The sequence below is a fragment of the Oryza glaberrima genome, chromosome 6 (genome assembly GCF_000147395.1).
Source record: "Oryza glaberrima chromosome 6, OglaRS2, whole genome shotgun sequence".
Classification (NCBI taxonomy): Eukaryota; Viridiplantae; Streptophyta; class Magnoliopsida; order Poales; family Poaceae; genus Oryza; species Oryza glaberrima.
In genome coordinates, this window is record NC_068331.1 from 7,928,158 (window position 1) to 7,946,865 (window position 18,708).

Sequence of the window (18,708 nt, forward strand, 5' to 3'; positions counted from 1 at the left end):
GCGCATCCTTTATATAAGACGCCGACGAGGCAAAGCTAGCCATCTCGTCTCCCTCCTTCCTCGGTCGGGTCCCATCACTCTGACCTCGTTTCTCTCTCAATCCGCGCGCCGCCATGGAGGAGCCGATCAAGAAGCAGCAGCAGCTGCTGCCCGCCGCTGTGGTGGCGCCGCCGCCGCCGCCGCCGCCGCCGGCGAAGACGACGCTGAAGACACTCCTCGACGCGTTCGCCGACATGGAGGAGGAGGAGGAGGAGAAGAAGCAGCGGCTGCCGCCCGGCGCGGTGGCGGTGTCGCGGACGTCGTCGTCGTCGGTGGCGTCGTCGGTGAGGAGGGCCAAGAAGCCGACGACGCTGCTCGACGCGTACGAGGTGGACTGCATCCGCCGGGAGCTCGAGGGCCTCATCCTCAGGCACAACGCGGCGGCGGCGGCCAAGAAAGAGGCCGCCGAGGCCGAGTCCGACGACGCGAAGAGCGAACACCGCCGCCGCCACCACCACCACCACCATAAGACGACGAGCGCCGCCAAGAACGCGAACCCCGCGGCGGCGCCGCCGCGGAGCCCGGCCAAGAAGGCGCCATCAGGAGGCGCCGGGGTGCGGATGCTGGGGAGACACGCCGTCGCGGTGTGCGGCGTGTCCGTGCCCGTGCCCGTGTCCATCGCCGCCGCCGCCGGCGGCGAGTGCGACGACGCGAAGAGCGAACACCGCCGCCGCCACCACCACAAGACGACGAGCGCCGCCAAGAACGCGAACCCCGCGGCGGCGCCGCCGCGGAGCCCGGCCAAGAAGGCGCCATCAGGAGGCGCCGGGGTGCGGATGCTGGGGAGGCACGCCGTCGCGGTGTGCGGCGTGTCCGTGCCCGTGTCCGTCGCCGGCGCCGCCGGCGGGAGAAGACGGCGGCGAGGAGGAGGCCACCGCCGGGAGGTGGAGAAAGTGTAGTAGCGCATTAATTTGGTACACGCAGTAAAAAAAAATTCGTCGTGCGTGGTTAGTGGAGTAAAAAAGATAGTAGGAGTGGTTAAAGAATTCGACGTGTAATCTTAATTAGGAGCTTAATTTTCTCTAATTGAGTTTGCAATATCATTCTTGGCCTAATTAATCATCTCTCTGACCGTGTATGTGTGACATCAATGAGGCTGCAGTGACTGTGAATACACTATTGTAAAGAAATTTCAGATGACAAATGCTTCAGCTTTCACTATACTGCTGGTTCATTTTCAGCTGGTCCTGTTTGTTATGGAGCAGGGTGTTTTCCCTGCAAGAGGGGGTGTAATTAATTAATCATATGCCCTGATTCCCTGTCTACTAAGCTCCAATGGCAGCACTGCTGCTAGATCAACCCTTGCAGTCCTATTTGTCCTTGGTCCTGTGCTCATCGATCTATCCTAATGGCCTAATCACTTGGTTCTGTGCTTATGGCTGGCTTGTTGGCTCTTATATCCACCATCCTCTCTAACCTACCACTACCAGCACCACCCGCTTTGTGGGTAACGTTCCCATTATAAATGAAAATGGTCACTTTTTTATATTTTCTTTAAGGAAACGGGTTATATTTATAAATTTAACTATTTAATAGAGACTTCAATACCGGATTATGAAAGCTGGTTGTAGGAAATTCAAAGGAAGATTTCCTCTGATGATGATTTCACACGAAAAGTACATGAAAAATTTGTTCATCTCAAGCTCTTTTTTTTCGCTTCCTGCATACAAATCCTACACAATCAACTTTCCGTGATCTGAATGCTCTCAACTTTTGTATTCCTTTGTTTTTATTTTTCTGTTTTACGTTTAGATTTCTTTCATTTTTATATACTTTCTCTATCCTATAATTCGAACAAGCCCTAATAGTATTTAAAAAAAATCTTAAACATAGAAACACAAAAAAAAAAACATGATTTGTGAACCAAATACAGTTCCACTTTTCAGATCAACTTCATCCAACAAAGGAAATTCGGCTAGTCCCGCTTCACATGAACCACAGGAGGGAGTACCAGCACATTTCCGCTTGATTTCTCGTGGTAATAATGGGCAACAGTACACAAGACCAGAGGAGAGAATCATCTTTTTTTTTGAGAACGGAGAGAATCATCTTGGATCATCGACTCTCACTCACGCACTGGCCTTGCTATGCGTACTCGCCACCACAACATCAAGTTGGTCGTAACGCTGCTCGATCTCCTCGCGTCGCGTTGCGTGCCATTAAACCCCAGTTGGGTTGGTTGGGTATATCAGCATCGGCATATGTTCTCTACATTTTCCACAAGAATCGTCGTCAAACACACGAGCAAATCGTCAAAGGAGCTGGACGCGGACGCTTCCGCTCTCCGTGGCGATCGATTGGTTTCACCGCGAGGACCGAGGAGAGCTTACGGGCGTGTTTGGTTCCCACACTTTACCACACCATATCTTTAGAGCAAGTTTAATAGTATAACCAACTACTAGTTTCAATTCATCTATAACTAATCTAATAACTTATTTATACAATAGTTACATACTACACTAGTAATATCTGGTCCCATCTGTCATACACACACCGTGTCTTGAAGTCGGTGCTACAGTTGGCTATAAATCTGTAGCCCGCTGCTCTTCTCTCTCCTTATTTTTCTCCTTAAAATATGTTTGCAGCTGGCTTATAGCCTGCTATTGTACCTGCTCTTAGCTCTCACAGTTTATTAGGCATGTGTTTGGTTCACTGTCATAGTTGTTTGTCACACTTTTTCAATAACATGTCCCATATGTCATAGGCTTAATTTTCTTGCTAACTTTACCACATTTTGGCTCTGCTTGAATCTACTAAAGATAAAGATGAAAATTAAGCGTTTTACGTAAAATGAGGTGGTAATAACTTATGATTAATTAAGTTTCTACAACATATCCTTTGTGGCTAGCAATTTATTCACCATACTTTTATGACTGTCACAAGCCTACAACTTACTTAAGTTTAGTTATGATAAAGTGTGACTAGTAACCAAACACACCCTACTTACGCGAACTACGCACGCATCGAGACTTGGCGAGAGGTAAACCGAAATCTCGTCTGGCACAGCGTGTGCCACGGCGATGGAACGGATGGTTGGCGGCGTTCCAGCCTTCCAGGGAGGGAAATGGTTTGATTTGATGCGGTGGATGAGGGGAGTGACGAGTCGTCGGCGAAATCGGCGGGCGTTGGTTGGTGCCTTGGTGGCGCCCGCCCGCGCCGCGCCGCGCGCGACGTACGCGCGACGCGAGCCAGCTCATTCCATTGGAAGACAGGTAGCCGTTCGTACTACCGGCCGCCCTGGACGTTCTGGACCTGTACCGGCCGTGGTACCACCGTACCTAGTGCATGCCCGGCCGGTGGCCTCATGTGATGTGAGCAAGAAATTGTATGTGGACCGTGGACGCTCCAGATTCACATATCACAATTCACAACCTTAGCCACGAATGCGAATGCACGATGGAAAGGAATAATTAAGTTCGTTTCATGTTACTTATTATCTTGACATTGAGTTTATATCAAGTTCTTAAACTGTGATATCAAATATAATGTGTCTTTCAATTTACAAAACCGGATGATAGTATTATGCACGTTTTTTGGCTAACATGGTGAGTCAACTGTGATCAACCTAGCTGAGTCAGCGTGGGATCCACGCATGTCCCACGTGTCAGTGATCAATTCTCTCTTCCTCCTCTCTCCACTTCTCTTCCTCTCTCTTCCCCATCTTCTTTAGGGCGACGACCGACGCGGAGAACCGTTGCAGGCGGCGGCTTGTGGAAGAGAAACTGGGCGGCGACGATGATGTCGAGCTAGGCCTCACGCAGCACGCCGCCACGAGCGATGCACTTGCCGAGCAGCAGTGCACTTCTCCCACTCCTTGTAAGTAGCCACTCAAACCCGACATCAGTGAAGGCATCAGCCCGGGGTTCTCCTTGGCGACACGCCACTTCCTCCAGTAGAAGGCATTCTTGGCGAGGCAGCGACTTGAAGCGGGTTGTGGGGAGTGATGATGAGGAGGGTGTGGACAAGGCGGAGGCCGCAAATAGTGAGGGTTGCGGTGGAGGAAGCGAGGGGATTGCAGGGGTTTGGGGTAGAAAGGGGTAGCCATGCCGAAAACGGATGCCTTGGTTGGCTCCGGCGTGGGCTTCAGCCTTCAGGTTTAGCTGGGATTTTGAGGTGGCGGTGTGCAGTGTGCCAGCACTTTTGGCTCAAACACGAAGATGGTGCTGGAGCGGATGCTCGCGCGGGAGCAGAAGGACATGCTGTTGCTCGGCAAAAGTGTCCCCCGCCGTGCTACGCTACGGGAGGACCAGCTCGACGCCACCGCCGCCACCGCTCAACTCCTCTCTCGCCGGGCGCTTCACGCTGGCAGCCGCGTGCTGCCCTTCTTCCCGTTGGCCTGAAGATGGGGAAGAGAGAATTCAAGAACGTGGTCCAAATTAACTCAGTCGAGATGGGACCTAAGGTGAACTTATTCCCATTGCAAATGAGGGTGAGTTGGGCCGAATTTTGAAACTGGAATACAGCTAACTCTCTGAATTCTTTGATCTGAAACTCCGCACGGACGGATAGCAAGTTAGTACTGTAACATACGCCGTGTACGGGGCCCAAAAATATTTCAAACATGCTAAAACATCTTCACACCATAACTTTCTTCCTTGATTGACTGCTGAAAACTGATACTTGTTGATTTGGCACAACACAGATTTTGCATCGAAGATAAATTCTATTACGTTTGGTGCAAAACCCAGGTTCCTTTGCGTGGACGACTGCACACAACAGTTCAACTCACAGCGTGCTTCAATCTGCACACCACATTCCAACTCAGCGTGTTTCACTCTGCACAACATTTCTCATGTTCTCTCTTTTTGGAGAACCATTTCTCACGATTTATCTCAACAATAATAACATACACCACCTATATAGATAATCGCGTGTTACTTCTCACATTTTATCTGAACAATACCAGGTACCCAACTATATAGAATTATAGATAAACAGCGCATGCAACTCTTGTAGGACTACGACACAAGGAACCATTTCAGACAACAGACTACTACAGAGCAAGCAGAGGTCGGCAATCTACGACGTATTTTTTTCCTCAGTTCGAACGGACGACTGCAAAAGAAGCAGCAGCGTTACAGGGATGCCGGCATGACAAGATCAGTGTGCTCACAACAGATCAGTCGGCGGGCCTTCATCAGGAACCACATAAAAGTGTGAGGATACATTTGGTACTAGCAAATAAAATTCGACCAAAAAAGGATCTGAATGGAGGTAAACCATCTGAAACCGAGCTTCCTGATGACTCATTCACAAGCTTCTTCCCAATCATCCACTTCGACTTCAGGCTGCATCTTACTAACCGGTGGCGCAGTACTTGGCCCTGCGCTGGATACAGCATCGGTGCGAGGAGCAGGCTTACTCTCCTCGACTGGCCTGGAGCTTGTGGCCGCATCGGACTCCAGGGCGTTCCAGCGGTTCGATGTCCCCATGACTTGGGCGACAGTGTCACCGCCACGCCTCCATACTGATCCTGGAGCTTGACCAAGCACACCTGTCCAGTCTCCTGAGGATGGATCAGGCTCAGAGGCAGTGGCCTTCTTCCATGGATTGGCACTGCTCTTGGTAGCCGCCACTCCATCTTTCTGCCCTGCAACCCAGACATTGCCTGGCTGAGCGCTGCTGCTTGGCAAAAACACAGCAGCACCCTGGTAAGCAGAACCATAATCCAGCCGCCTCAGAGCTGTCGCTGCTCTAGCTGGATCATTGAAGACAGCCACAGCATTCTTGTCATTCAGCCAAACCAATTCACACTCCCCGCCAAACCTTAAAACCAGAGCGCTAACATCAGCATCCCGGGGCAGGTCCAGCATTGCAACAACAAGCCTTGGGTCCATGTCCACCAAGGGATCAAAGAAAGGATGGGAAGCAGCAACAGATACACCTGGCTTGGAACCCAGGATGCGAGCAGGCGCCTTCGACTTCGGTGTGGGATGGATAGTAATGAAACGTTTGGGTTCCCAACCAGCAGCCTGAACAGAAAGCTTCCACCTGTCGGCAATGACCCTGATAGCATCTCTCTTATCCTTTGTCATGTGACAGAAGACATGGACCTTGAGGTTGCCTGAAGAATTGCCTCTTGTCTTCCCAAGTACAAGGAACTTGCACCTCTCCTCTATGGCCATCACCCATTTTGGCTCACGGCGGAAAAGGTCAGAAAGCAAATCCGATGCATTTGAGTTCTCACCAAAATGCAATGCATCCAAATTGGGTGGAGTGATGTCAAATGCTTCAGCAAGGACCCTCTTCCTCTCCATCTTGGCACAGTCCTCATCACAAGAGAGCTTCCTCTGCCCAAGTGGTACCCTCCTCCCATCAGATTCCACCGGCTGGAGTGGCATTGGCAACTTCTGTATGATGGATACTTCAAACATATTATCGCCATTGGCGGTTCCCCCAGCACCACATGGCACAGTTGCAGTGATACGGCCACAAGAGCAGGCAATGGTCATAGGGAATTCACATCTCAAATCTGGGCAAGGTGATGATGGGTGGCATGGAGCTGTGCAAGTGTGCTTACATTCCCTCCTTGGGGCACCACATACCTGTCCACATGAAGCTCTACCACCAGTACTTGAGCTAGCATCTCCATTTGCAGGTGGTGGATCACAAGGGGAAGGATGGCAAGACCTGTTGCAAGCGTGCATTCCACATTGCCGGTTCTTTCCACAAGGTTGGTTGCATCTGATATCCTTAGAACCACAAGGGATGTTCCTCAGCACCACATGTCCACCAATGCATTCTCGCATTACTGGAACAACACAAGGCGGGCAGTCCCCAAAATGGCATTGATGCGTCGCCGGATGTCCACATGGCTGGGGAACTAAGCATTGGTGTGGGCATGATGGAGTTGGTGTGCCGCAAGGAAGCGGTGGAGGGATGGATGTCCTACCACAGGCACAAGTCAGATCATTGAATATGGTCTCAAGGCAGGGCGGGCAGTGACCACTATGGCAGAGAAGCTGGCATCCATGCTGTCCACACCGGAGCTTCTTGCCACACGGTATCTGGCAGAGATGGGGATCCCAATTACCCCCTTCAAGCCGAGCGAGCGGCTTTGAAAGTGGGCAACAGCACTCACTACACCTGTGCCTCCCACAGTTTTTCTTTTGCCCACAAGGCTTGTTGCAACGGAATTCTTCCTCCAAGACCTTGTAGCACTCCACCATCTGGCCTGATGAACCACAGCGGCACCTCTGTTCCACACGAACCACACAAGGTGGGCAGTCTCCCTCATGGCATGTGACCTTGCACCTATGCACACCACACGGCAGCTTCTTGTCGCACACCTTGTCACAGGTTGGGATCGGGTCCAAGCAGCTTGCTCTCTTCTCCAGCAGCCTTGTCTTCCCACAATGGCATGCTGTGACCTTCCCTGGCATAAGTTCGCACTCCCCGCATGGCCCTGGGTGGCAAATGTCTTGGCAGGCATGATTTCCGCACGACAGCATATGGCTGCAGGCCTCACTGCATGAGAACACTCCATCCTTCTCAGATAAATTCCCTTTCAGTTCCGTCTCTCCACACAGCAATGTCTCTGTCTTCTTCCCACAGAAGCACCGGGCAGAAATGAGAACATTACAGTCCCCGCATGGTCCAGTGTGGCAGACCTTCTCGCAGCGGTGCCTCCGGCAGGGGAGCAGCCGATCACACCGCTGCCCGCACGTCACAGGCGTTGTCCGGTCCGCACACCGCCGCACAATGGTCTGCTTGCCGCAGGGGCACAGCCGGTCCGGCGCGAACGCTTTGCAGGGCGGGCAGGGCCCTGGGTGGCACTGCAGGACGCACACATGGGGGCACCTGGTGGCTGCAGCGTCGTCGCCCTTCACGGCAGGGTCAGCCTTCTCGAGGGGCTTGGAGCAGGGCTCGCCGCAGGAGTGCGGCGTGAGGAAGAGATCGTTGGGTGGCTCGCGGCGGCGCCCGCAGAAGCAGGTGTAGGCGAGCTCGCGCGCGGGGACGGCGTGCACGGACTGGCACCCGGGGCAGCGCCAGGAGGAGTCCGGGTCGGACGCGTCGGCGGCGGACGCCGGGGAGCGCGCCCACTTGCGGATGCAGGGGAGGTGGAAGATGGAGAAGCAGCTGCCGCAGGACCACACCGGCGCCGACCGCCGCACCATGTCGTAGCAGATCATGCACTCCACCGCCCCCCTCGCCAGCTTGTCCTGGATCTCCTGCACCAGCTGCGGCACCGCCCCATCTCCCCCCGCCGCCGCCTTCGTCGCCGCCACACGCGCAGGCGCAGGCGCGGCGGCACGGGTCGGAGCGGGCGCCGCATGCTGCTGCCGCTGCTGCTGCTGCGGCGGCGGCGGGGGCGGCGCAGCGGAAGGCCTCTCCTGCGGCGGGCCGCGGCGCTGGCCGCCACCCCCATGATTCCTCCGGCGCGGGCGACGTTGCTGCTGCTGCGGTCGATCCTCCGAGGCCGGATTGGGGGAGGGCAGGATCGGGCCGATGCGATCGGGTGCGGGGGCGGCGGCGCGGGGCGGTGGGGGAATATCAGGGGCGGTAGAGCGGGGTCGCCATACGGCGCGGGAAGAAGGCACCGCGACGGGGCCTCCGCCGCCGCCGCCGTTGCCGCCGCGGCGGCGATCGGAGGAGGACATAGGGCGGCGGGGGAGTAAACCTAGGGTTCCCGAGTCCTCCGTTTGCGGGGAGATGCGGTGGGGGGGACGAGACGAGTGAGGCGGCGGCGGCGAGATGAAGGGGAAGGGAGGAGGAGGGGTATTTGAGGGGGAGGAGAGCCTTGGAGACGACGGCAAATCGGCGATTGGGTTTGTTGGGGGGTGTTGGGGGGGGGGGGGGGGGGGGGGGTGTGGGGTGGGGGGAACACGGCGGTGGGTGATGGGGAAGCGGAGGAGGAAGGAGGGAGGCGGTTGCGGCTGGATTTGGATTGCGGCTGGGTCGGTCTGGTTGGGTTGGGGTTGGGTCGGGTCGGGTCCGTGTCCGTTGTTTCTGGAGGTTGCTCGGCTCGAGACCAAGAAGTGTACGTAAGCTTCGTGTGGGCTGCCTGTTGGTTCCACGAGTTAATATCTGACGTCACCACGTGTGTGCATTGGTGTTTATAAGTCAATTTTAAAGTTTAATTTTAGGGTTTATTTTATGGTCTTTTATCGTATTTTTTAGAAAATCACAAATAAGAATTTTATGTGTAAACTATTTTTAAATTGCTGATAAACAGCTCGTATAAGCATAGGCCGTTGGATTGTTTCGTGTGTTACCGTGTATTATATGTCGGCAAGAAAGGACAACTCAACAGTAAGGACAACTCAACAGTTTTTTTCCCTTTTATCATCACTATTATATGAAATTTGAAGCGCAGAAATTTCAATGGGTTTTAAACGAATCTCATAGAAATTGAATGGTACTACTATTACTACCAAAAACAAATTTCGTGATTTAGGCCTTGTTTAGTTGGCAAAAAATTTCGCCCCTACATGTCACATCGGATATATGGATAAATATTTGAAGTATTAAACATAGTCTAATAATAAAACAAATTACAGATTCCACCAGGAAACCGCGAGATGAATTTATTAAGCATAATTAATATGTCATTAGTAAATGTTTACTGTAGCAACACATTGTTAAATCATGGCACAATTATGCTTAAAAGATTCGTCTCGCAGTTTCCTGGTGAACTGTGTAATTGTTTTTTCTACATTTAATACTATATATATGTGTCTAAAATTCAATGTGACAATGTGAAAAATTTTATTTGGAACTAAACAGAACCTTAATACCAACTACCATATGCTGATCATACTCGGAGTCACCGTTGAAAAATCTGAAAGCTTGGGCCCTACGTGGACACGACAAGTTGGTTCCCATGATGGTCAACACATGGGAGGGAAACTTGGCCGCCACGGAGAGTGAGACCTTGGAAGAATAATAATTCTGGCCGCAAGCCCGCAACCACGAGCTTTGGTCCAGCCAAACGTATGGCTAGAGTGCACGGCATGAATGCGATACGAACTACTATTATCATGCATCAGTCTCCAAGTGTGTGAAACGTACAGTGGATCAGAGAAAGAAAGCAGTACGAACTACTGAAAGTCTTTACCTAAACATACACAAGAAAAAGGAAACAAAAAGATTCAATAGCCGGCGTAAATTAATTGAGTCCATCTTCAATACTAGCTTCCTCATCCGGTCAATCCGTCAGGTAGGTGATCGACATTCCATGCTTAGTCCAAAGCATCCTTCAGGCCTAGACAGGCAGCATATGGGCGGCAAGGCAACAATTCATCAGTGCAGCATTGCAACTCTTCTCTCTGCTGACTCAAGATCATCTACTCACCACAAGACGAACCTAAGGGCTCCACCAGCCTCCTTACTCTGTGGATCAGCCTTCGGCAAATTGGGCATGCCTGATTTTTGTCTTCCGCGATCCTGCAGTAACAGTAGGCAATGTGGTGTTATTCAGTGAGCTTCATCAAATAATTATGGGACAACAAATCTTTGGCTCCTAGCTTTACAGAGAGATAAATCATAACAATTCAGACCGAGGCTTATAATCGGAACCCAAAACTTGACAATTTATCAATTTGTGAGTTGTGACTTTACAGGGATCAGGTCCCTTTTATTCTACAAGTTAATAAGACGCGAATATCAGGAAATGACCTAATATCAAATAATTAGAAGGGGTGAGGCTTCAAACCCATGTCGTCTAGCCCACCACCTTGTGGAGCTAGCCGGAAGACCCTTGAGTGTTTCTCATTCTACAAGTTAATCAGATTCGTAAAAAGAAAAAGCAATCAAATCAAAGCCATACAGCAGTAAACTGACTCCTGTAACTGAAGGATTTAGATGAGAATTATACCTCCTTGCACATGTAAAACATGCAAAACCATGGCCACAGGGTATGAAGAAGCAACTCCGTGGAGCATCATAGCAGATCTTGCAGACATTCTCACTGCACATATCTTCTGAAGAGCACATGCTCGACTCAGGCTGCTCTTCCGTCGCTCCATAGCTGAAAACCACCCTTTTTCTTGGTAGAATTGGTTCTGTTTCATTGTTCCTTGCATCTTGATCCCGAACTGTTTGATGGTCTGTATCAGAAAATTCTGCCAGTTGCTTCAGGAAGCAATAAAACACAGCTACTATAACACCTACAGTTCAACCAATGGAGACAGAATCAGTATTATTTAAAAAGTGCAGTGAAAAGATCTAATCAAGGAATGAGCAAATTGAAAAGCAATCATGAAGCTATATCGCACATATTATGACAAAGTATGATGCCAACTGGGAAGAAAAGGATAAGTCAACCAACAAAAGCTTCATTAGCACCTGAAACATAAATTTCAAACCACTTAGAACCAGTTTTCTAGAGAAAATAAATAAAAAGGTGGAGAGCTGCTGCTACAGTTTACCTTCTGATGTATTGATAGCTCAAACAAAATTGCAGTAAACTAGTACCAAGGCACTCTACCTGGCAATATCAGGAATGCAATTTACAGCGGCATAGATGGTAAAAGCTAGCAGCGTGCGGCACACAAAACTGGAGGAGAAGATAACAGTCTAACAGAAGAATGCAGCATGGAGAACTGGAGGAGAAGACGTTCGGCAACTACTTCTGAGGACGAGGTAAGTTCAGGCTGGAGAAGAACTATACTATGGAACTGAGGAATTAGTGAATGTTTTGGTTATCATTTACTTACCAGTCTTCCACATGGACTTGCTAAGTAGAACACAGGGTGACCAGTGGTTGTTGATATCACGTTGCAAAGGTAACTACCATTCTTACAGACCATTGTGAGAAGGGCATGTGTTACACCGTGGTGAGTTTTGAACTACCTAGAACAAAGGTCACAATGAAAATTCAGAAGCTGTCCCAACATTTCGTGAATCTGGCTTAGATACAAGGAGCTATAGCAAAGAGAAGAAGAATCTGAAAACAAAACCACCAGGTTCACAAACTCACAACAATGCAAAGCACTGCAAGTTCAGAACCAAAGAGGCACTGAGAACTGACTACAAGAAGAGACTCAAACGTAGGATTTGATGCTAAATAAAGGAGTAAGCTCTGTGAAGAAAATGATTCAAACTAAGAAGTTTGGTACCTACAAGAATCTTTTCAGATGTTGATGCCACAAATTTGCAAATCAGCTGTGATGCTCACTAATCCGTAACTGACAAAAATGAACAAAACAATTATCGGTAACATGGCATAGTGGCCCCAATACTCCGAATAATCTTCTTGAGAAAAATGCAGGAGACTGAAAAAGATGACAAAAAAAAGCAGAAGGTTCAGAAACAACTAAAATTAGTCATAGCACAGCATTGTAGCCAGCACGTCGGCATGTGCAGTAATGAAGGGACTAGTAGCTCAACACAGGAACAATTTGGTGCACTCACCAAATAACACAGAATGGCAGATGTACGCATTGAACAACCCAGGGAAGGTGATGTAGGTCAGGCAGAGGACCTAAGCCTGCGATTGCATCCTCCAAGGTGGTAGGCAGCCAGGCACACTTGCAGTCAACACGACGGCCACCCCATTGTGCTTGAACGCAATGCATTCTCATGATGGCTGTGACTGCATCGAGCAAACTGAGTTCCATACCAGCAGATCTGCAGATGGACTCCTAAGCATGCGACTGCATCCTCATGATGGCATTCCATGCCAGCAGATGGACTCCTCCAGGCCACTCCATCGAACAAACTGAGTTCGTCTTCCAGTGGTCGGACTTGGTCGGTCCCATCTTTTCCGAGCAAATAGGCATCGCCTCTAACGTGACGCACGGCGGAGGCGCGGTCTGGCATTTCGTCGAACAGCATGAGCGCAGCTATGGCTCCCCCGTGCCCATAAGCGCAGCCGCGCAGGGTCGATGCAGGGAGTCGTCCGAGACCGAGTAGGCCATCTTGGGGGCGATCGTGGCAACCGTCGAGGAGCATGCGGGAGAGGCGCGCTAAGGTTGGCGAGGTGCGTGGCGTAGGCATATGGAACGCGATGGTGGCAGGCGGGTGGGGTTCGCGGGCGCTTTGGAGGAAGGTAGCGGCGGCGTGGTCATGGCGAAGTATGCGCACCGCATGCGCAAATACACGGACCGGTGGTGGCGGCCGCCGCCGACGGCAGCGGCAGCCGGCGGCGAGGACCCGAAAGCCGTTTCCCAAGATGCAATTTGCAAAGAGTAAATTGCACAAAACTTATTATATATTGAATTATCGTAAAACTACTGGCTTGTTCATATTGATGCCATTTCAAACCATATTATTTTTAAATAAAATTATTAAATATGTGAATCTATTTAGGTTTTTTTCTAAACTTTAGTAAATACATAAGAAATCATGCAAAAACTTGGCAATATTATCAAATTGTCAAAATTTTGGCATTGCCAAAATTTGATAATGTTTATTGTTTGCTACAATTTGAACATGCCCTACAAATTAAAGATAATATATCACAAAATACAACTCTAATACCAAATTTATCACAAAACTACGAATTTAAGGTGAATTATATTTTAGTATCAAACTTATCATAAAACTACAAGTTTAGCGTCAATTTACTTACATACTTGGATGTTTATAACTCAATCATAATATTTGTGCTAAAGATTTAAACCTCAAAATCTATAGTTTTATAATAATTTTATTATTAAATCTTTAGTTTTGAGATGCTCAATCTTAAAGCAGTAGTTTCATGATAAATTTATCGTTATATCAATATATCACCTTAAATTTGTAGTTTTATGATAATTTGGTTAAATTATCAGCAGTTTTGTGAAATTTACTGGTTTGCAAATGATCACACATCACAGGGTGCTCTCTGTAAAAATCCAATCTCGATCACAGCTGAGCTGGATCGCGAATCTTTTTCTCTTACTTTCCTTCTCGAATCTACACCGTTAGAACTAGATCGCACGGTGTATGTCAGAATTGGTGGTCCCCTTTTTATATAACGGCCTCCGATCTCGCTCGTCTGCCGTGTCTCCATTCTTCTCTCTCGGAGACGCGGCGACGCCACCGCGCTCGCCTCCGCCCTCCGCCATGGACCACGTCGACGTCGACGGCGACGTGCTCGTCGCCGGGACCGCGCGCGCGCAGGTCAGCGACGGCGAGGTCTCCCCCACCAAGCGCGTGAAGCTCTCCTCCATCTCCGGTGGCGACGACGACGACGCGGTGATCGGCGGTGGAGGGGAGGACCGCCTCAGCTCGCTCCCCGACGACGTCCTCCTCCTCATCCTCCTCCGCCTCTCCACCGCCGCCGCCGCCGCCGCCCGGACCAGCCTCATTTCCCGGCGCTGGAGGGGCCTCTGGGACAAGCACGCGCTCGTCACCTTCGCCGACCACGACGGCCCTGCTGCCGCCCGCGGACGCGCCGCCGCGGGTGGCCACCCCGCTCGCCTCCCCATCGCTCCGCCTCCACGCCGCCGCCACGCGGTCGAACGCTGCGCCCGACGCCACGTTCACCTGCCTCCTTCGCGCTGAGCTCCGCCGCGTCGATCTTCTACCGAGCTCTTCTCCGACGACAACACGCCGCTCCTGATGACGTAAGGTTTGAGCTCGCCCTGTCCAAATACTCTGATCGATCGATGTGTTTCCTAATCTGATCATGCCGGATTGAATCCGGAATCTACTGTTCACTGGTTTGAAATGTTCGTGATCTAGAATCGTTAGAGCTTTGAAAGACTGAATGCTTAATCTGCACTGAGAATGGCGCATCTCTGTTTTTGGCATGTTGTTCTATCTTGATTGCGGCGGTGTCATTGACTCACTTAAATTAACCGTGACAAGTCCCAAATCACCGATTAATCCATTCTCTTGTTTTCACTTTGTTTTGAGCTTCTAACAGACAAATTGGATTGTTATCTTTGTTCTAATCTCCATGATTTCTATGCTTGACATGAAGAACAGAGCATGGTAGTTTTCGTTCTTTGACGTTCTCTTTCTTTTTCTTTTTAAACAAGAATGCTAGTTTTCTTAAGTCTTGGGAATGAAGCAGTTTGCTCGTGCTAAGCCATTGTGTTTATTGTTAATTTTTTCTTGTGTCTCGATTCTTTTTTGGCTAGCATAAGACATGGACAGGTTTGTATGAATCTGAGTTTCCGTTATATTCATGTCATAAGATTCATTTAGGTTTGTTCTAGTAGTTATTTGATATTGCAGAACATGTTTGATTACTTTCTTATGACATGAATCTTGCTATTTGTTGCCTAGTTCTAGACTCTAGTTGCCTTGGGCATACTATTACTGAACTTCAGGATTTCAGTTCAATTTAAAATCCAAACAATAAATTTCATGGGATTCCGCTACACCTTTTAGAAAAAAAATTATAGTCTTATTGTTGTCACTGTCCATGTAACGAGACAATTGTTTGTTGGATTAAGAATCTGACTGATGATAGACCGATTGAAAAATTTCAGATTCTCAATCCTATGATTTCAGAAACTGACAAACTCAAAATTTCAGAAATCCAATTCCGTAATCTCCTGCCACTGCGCCGTATTAGCTCTTTCCATTGTATCAGCAAACTTGCTGAATCCCCGTATAGCCCCGTATGTAAATTCGGCCTTTTCAGGCCAATTTTATCAGCAGCCTTGCTGAATCCTCGTATAGTCAGCCGTGCATGAATTCGGCATTCTCCAGCCCGGCGAAAAGGATAGGTCGTGAACAGATTGTGGCCTGGTGACATTTGAAGGCACCCTCACGGCCTCGTTTGGAACCCAAATAAAAGGCCGGGATCCCGGCCTATTTCCGGGCAACTAAAATGAGGGCGAGTGTCAATTAATTACTGAATTCACTACTATTTCTTTTAACGGAAAACAGCACTAGGCAGGAGAAAATACAACCTCTATGAGCAAAAGAAAAAAATCTAGAAACTGTAGCTATACATTATATATAGTGCGGGATTAACTCGCGCAGCCGCTTTGCTCCTGCTAAAGCCCAAAGACTAACCTCTTCTTTGATTCTCGACATGAGGAAGCTCGTTGCCATCTCTTTATGGTCAAAGATTCGCCGGAATTCACTACTATTGATTTAATTTGCTTGCAACACTCATAAATTATACAGGTATAAAGAATTCTTAACGCGGGCTGGCAATTGCAGGATGAGAAGCAAATGCCGAGTTTTGTTTGTGATTGATCAATTGAGCCCTATTTGCTTATATCGGAGTTGGAGCTAGCTTTGTGGAATTTGTTTAGTGTAGACTTGTAAAACTTCTGACCATGAATATGCGGTTCCTAAAGAGTTTTTTCTTTAAAAAATGTTCCATGATTGCCGCCCGAATATGTGAGACGCTAATCTTTATTTTTTAAGTGTGTGTATATTTGTGTTACTTCCTCCGTTTTATATCATAAGACTTTCTAGCATTGTCTATATTCATATATAGTATTTTTAAATTCATAGTTAACCTGGAAGACCAGAGCTGTACTGTTGTACTGTTGATATGATTGTTAATTTTGGATATGATGTGATTGCTGTACTTAACAATAGCTGAAAGATGATATTGCGAACAACTTTCCTGGCTCATGCATCTCTCCAGTTTGCTACTCCCTCCGCCTCAATACAAATACAGCATATATGTGTGACTTATTCCAGAACTACTAATCTAAACAGCCGTTTATCAAGAGTCGTAGTCATATCATATACTACCTCCTTCCCTAAATATTTGACACCGTTGACTTTTTTAAACATGTTTGACCGTTCGTCTTATTCAAAAACTTTTGTAAAATATATAAAACTATATGTATACATAAAAGTATATTTAACAATGAATCAAATGGTAGAAAAAGAATTAATAATTGCTTAAATTTTTTGAATAAGACGAATGGTCAAACATATTTTAAAAAGTCAACGGTGTTAAACATTTAGGGATGGAGGGAGTATTATATTTATATTAATTCGTTGTTCTTATATTAGAATAGAGGGAGTAAGTGGCAGGTTGCTTGTCCATCTTTGATTAGCGTTGTAGTTGTTCTCCAGTAATCCAAATTTTCTGAGAGAGATGCTAATTAATCAATTAGTTGATGCAGGCACTGAGATCTGCACCCCTGCTCCCTGGCCCCCTGGGGCTTGGTCGTCCAACAATTGCGGCTCCCCAACTAATTATATGTCCATATAATCCTAATCAGCATGTACTCCTCAGCGCGTATTGTTGAGGATATGGTGGATCGCTTCATCGCTCTATCACTCTATCGAAGCAGCGAAGGACGCGAGGACGCCGTCACATCTCATCACAAGTAACGCGTGTTCACGCTCATCTTTCTGATGACGCTGAATGACAGATACACACGCAGCTGCTTGCACGCCACTGCACATATTGACACACGGAGTATATATAGGTGTGTGTCACCAGCTGATCCATTTTCATCTGCCAATTCGGCCATGGCGACCGCCGGAATATCTTCTGCTACGGTTGGTCCCGTCCCGTTCGACGACGTCGACGGCGAGCTGCCGTCCTCCGAGCGGCTGGCGCCGGAAGGGCTCGACCACCTCGCCGACATGGTCTCGTCCCTCCCGAGCAAGATGGAGGTCAACCTGCCGCTCAAGCTACGCCTCTACCATGGATTCTGGCTGGCGGAGATCCACGTCCCGGCGGCCGTGGCCCTGCGGCGGCGCTTCGTTCCCCGCCCCGACGATGTCATCGTGGCCAGCCTCCCCAAGTGCGGCACCACGTGCCTCATCGCCCTCACGTTCGCCACCATGGTACGCCACGTGCACTGCCCGCCCGCCCCTGTCCCCGCCCCCGCCTCCGCCTTCGCCTCCGCCTCTACCTCTAGCCACCCGCTCCACCGCCTCAATCCGCACCAGTGCCTCTCTTTTCTTGAGGGCCTCTTCGCCAGAGGCGAGGAGGCCAAACTCGACACGCTCCCCTCCCCGCGCCTCATGAACACGCACATGCCACTCGCTATGCTACCAAGCCCCACGCTGGCCACCACCTCAGCCAACTCCTCTGGCAACAGAGGAGGCTACAAAATCATCTACATTTGCCGGGAACCCAAGGACATGATCATCTCCATGTGGCACTACACCCGGCATCTGATGCCCGCTGTGTCGTTCGTCGAAACCGTCGAGTCCTACTGCGACAACCACAGTGCTAAGATATACGGGCCGTTCTGGTATTACATCCTCGGCTATTGGCACGCGAGCAACGAGATGCCGGACCACGTGCTCTTCCTGCGGTACGAGGAGTTGCTGCGTGACCCTGCCGGGAACGTCTGGAAGCTGGCTCGGTTCATCGGGCTGCCGTTCTCCGAGGCAGAGGAGGAAGCTGGCATAGTTGAAGCCATCGTGGAGCTCTGCAGCCTTGACCGTATGAGGGGATTCGAGGCGAATAGAACGGGTTATGTTGATGCGCAATGAAATATTCCACGTGAGACCCCTTTTTCGGAAGGGCGTGGTCGGTGACTGGGTGAACCACATGACGCCGGAGATGGCGTGCCGTGTGGAGGACATCATCACTGACAAGTTTAGTGGCACAGGACCCACCTTTAAATAAGATGTACAACTATGCACGAACATAGGTCAGTGAATTTGCTTGTGGGTGTGTTTAGTTCAAACTAAAATTAGAAGTTTGGTTGAAATTGAAACGATGTGATGGAAAATTTAGAAGTTTATATGTGTAGAAAAGTTTTGATGTGATGGAAAAGTTAGAAGTATGAAGAAAAACTTTAGATCTAAACACGGCCTGCGAATAGAATGCATCTCAGGCTATAAAGTTTGACCATG

At 49.2% G+C, this 18,708-nt stretch overlaps 3 protein-coding genes across 4 annotated transcripts; 1 reads left to right on the forward strand and 2 right to left on the reverse strand.

Moving 5' to 3' along the window:
* Window positions 1-5,046: 5,046 nt before the first annotated feature.
* LOC127776779 (NF-X1-type zinc finger protein NFXL1) lies at window positions 5,047-8,820 on the reverse strand. Its single transcript, XM_052303325.1, has one exon. The coding sequence runs from the start codon at window positions 8,637-8,639 to the stop codon at window positions 5,286-5,288; it is 3,354 nt and encodes a 1,117-aa protein (XP_052159285.1). The 5' UTR covers window positions 8,640-8,820; the 3' UTR covers window positions 5,047-5,285.
* A 1,186-nt stretch (window positions 8,821-10,006) lies between these two features.
* LOC127777457 (E3 ubiquitin-protein ligase APD2) lies at window positions 10,007-13,142 on the reverse strand. 2 transcript variants are annotated; one of them, XM_052304056.1, is made up of 7 exons: window positions 12,394-13,142; window positions 12,103-12,254; window positions 11,697-11,828; window positions 11,256-11,325; window positions 10,856-11,147; window positions 10,334-10,425; window positions 10,007-10,243 (listed from the first exon to the last, which is right to left on the reverse strand). In XM_052304056.1, the coding sequence occupies exons 3-7, from the start codon at window positions 11,787-11,789 to the stop codon at window positions 10,221-10,223; spliced, it is 570 nt and encodes a 189-aa protein (XP_052160016.1). In that variant the 5' UTR covers window positions 11,790-11,828; window positions 12,103-12,254; window positions 12,394-13,142; the 3' UTR covers window positions 10,007-10,220. The 2 variants fall into 2 exon arrangements, with proteins under 2 accessions (XP_052160016.1, XP_052160015.1); XM_052304055.1 differs by having other exon boundaries at window positions 12,099-12,254.
* Window positions 13,143-17,364: 4,222 nt separating this feature from the next.
* On the forward strand, window positions 17,365-18,478 carry LOC127775836 (cytosolic sulfotransferase 14-like). The gene is given in 2 exon segments (XM_052302142.1): window positions 17,365-18,360; window positions 18,362-18,478. Coding segments are annotated over 2 exon segments (1,113 nt in total).
* The last annotated feature ends 230 nt before the right edge of the window (window positions 18,479-18,708 follow it).

Coding starts and splice junctions, on each gene's coding strand:
- LOC127777457 (XM_052304056.1), bottom strand. CDS start 11,789: ATGGTCTGTAAGAATGGTAGTTACCTTTGCAACGTGATATCAACAACC. Junction 11,326..11,696: donor CAAGTCCATGTGGAAGACTG/GTAAGTAAATGA, acceptor TTTATGTTTCAG/GTGCTAATGAAGCTTTTGTT. Junction 11,148..11,255: donor ATCATACTTTGTCATAATAT/GTGCGATATAGC, acceptor GTTGAACTGTAG/GTGTTATAGTAGCTGTGTTT.
- LOC127776779 (XM_052303325.1), bottom strand. CDS start 8,639: ATGTCCTCCTCCGATCGCCGCCGCGGCGGCAACGGCGGCGGCGGCGGA.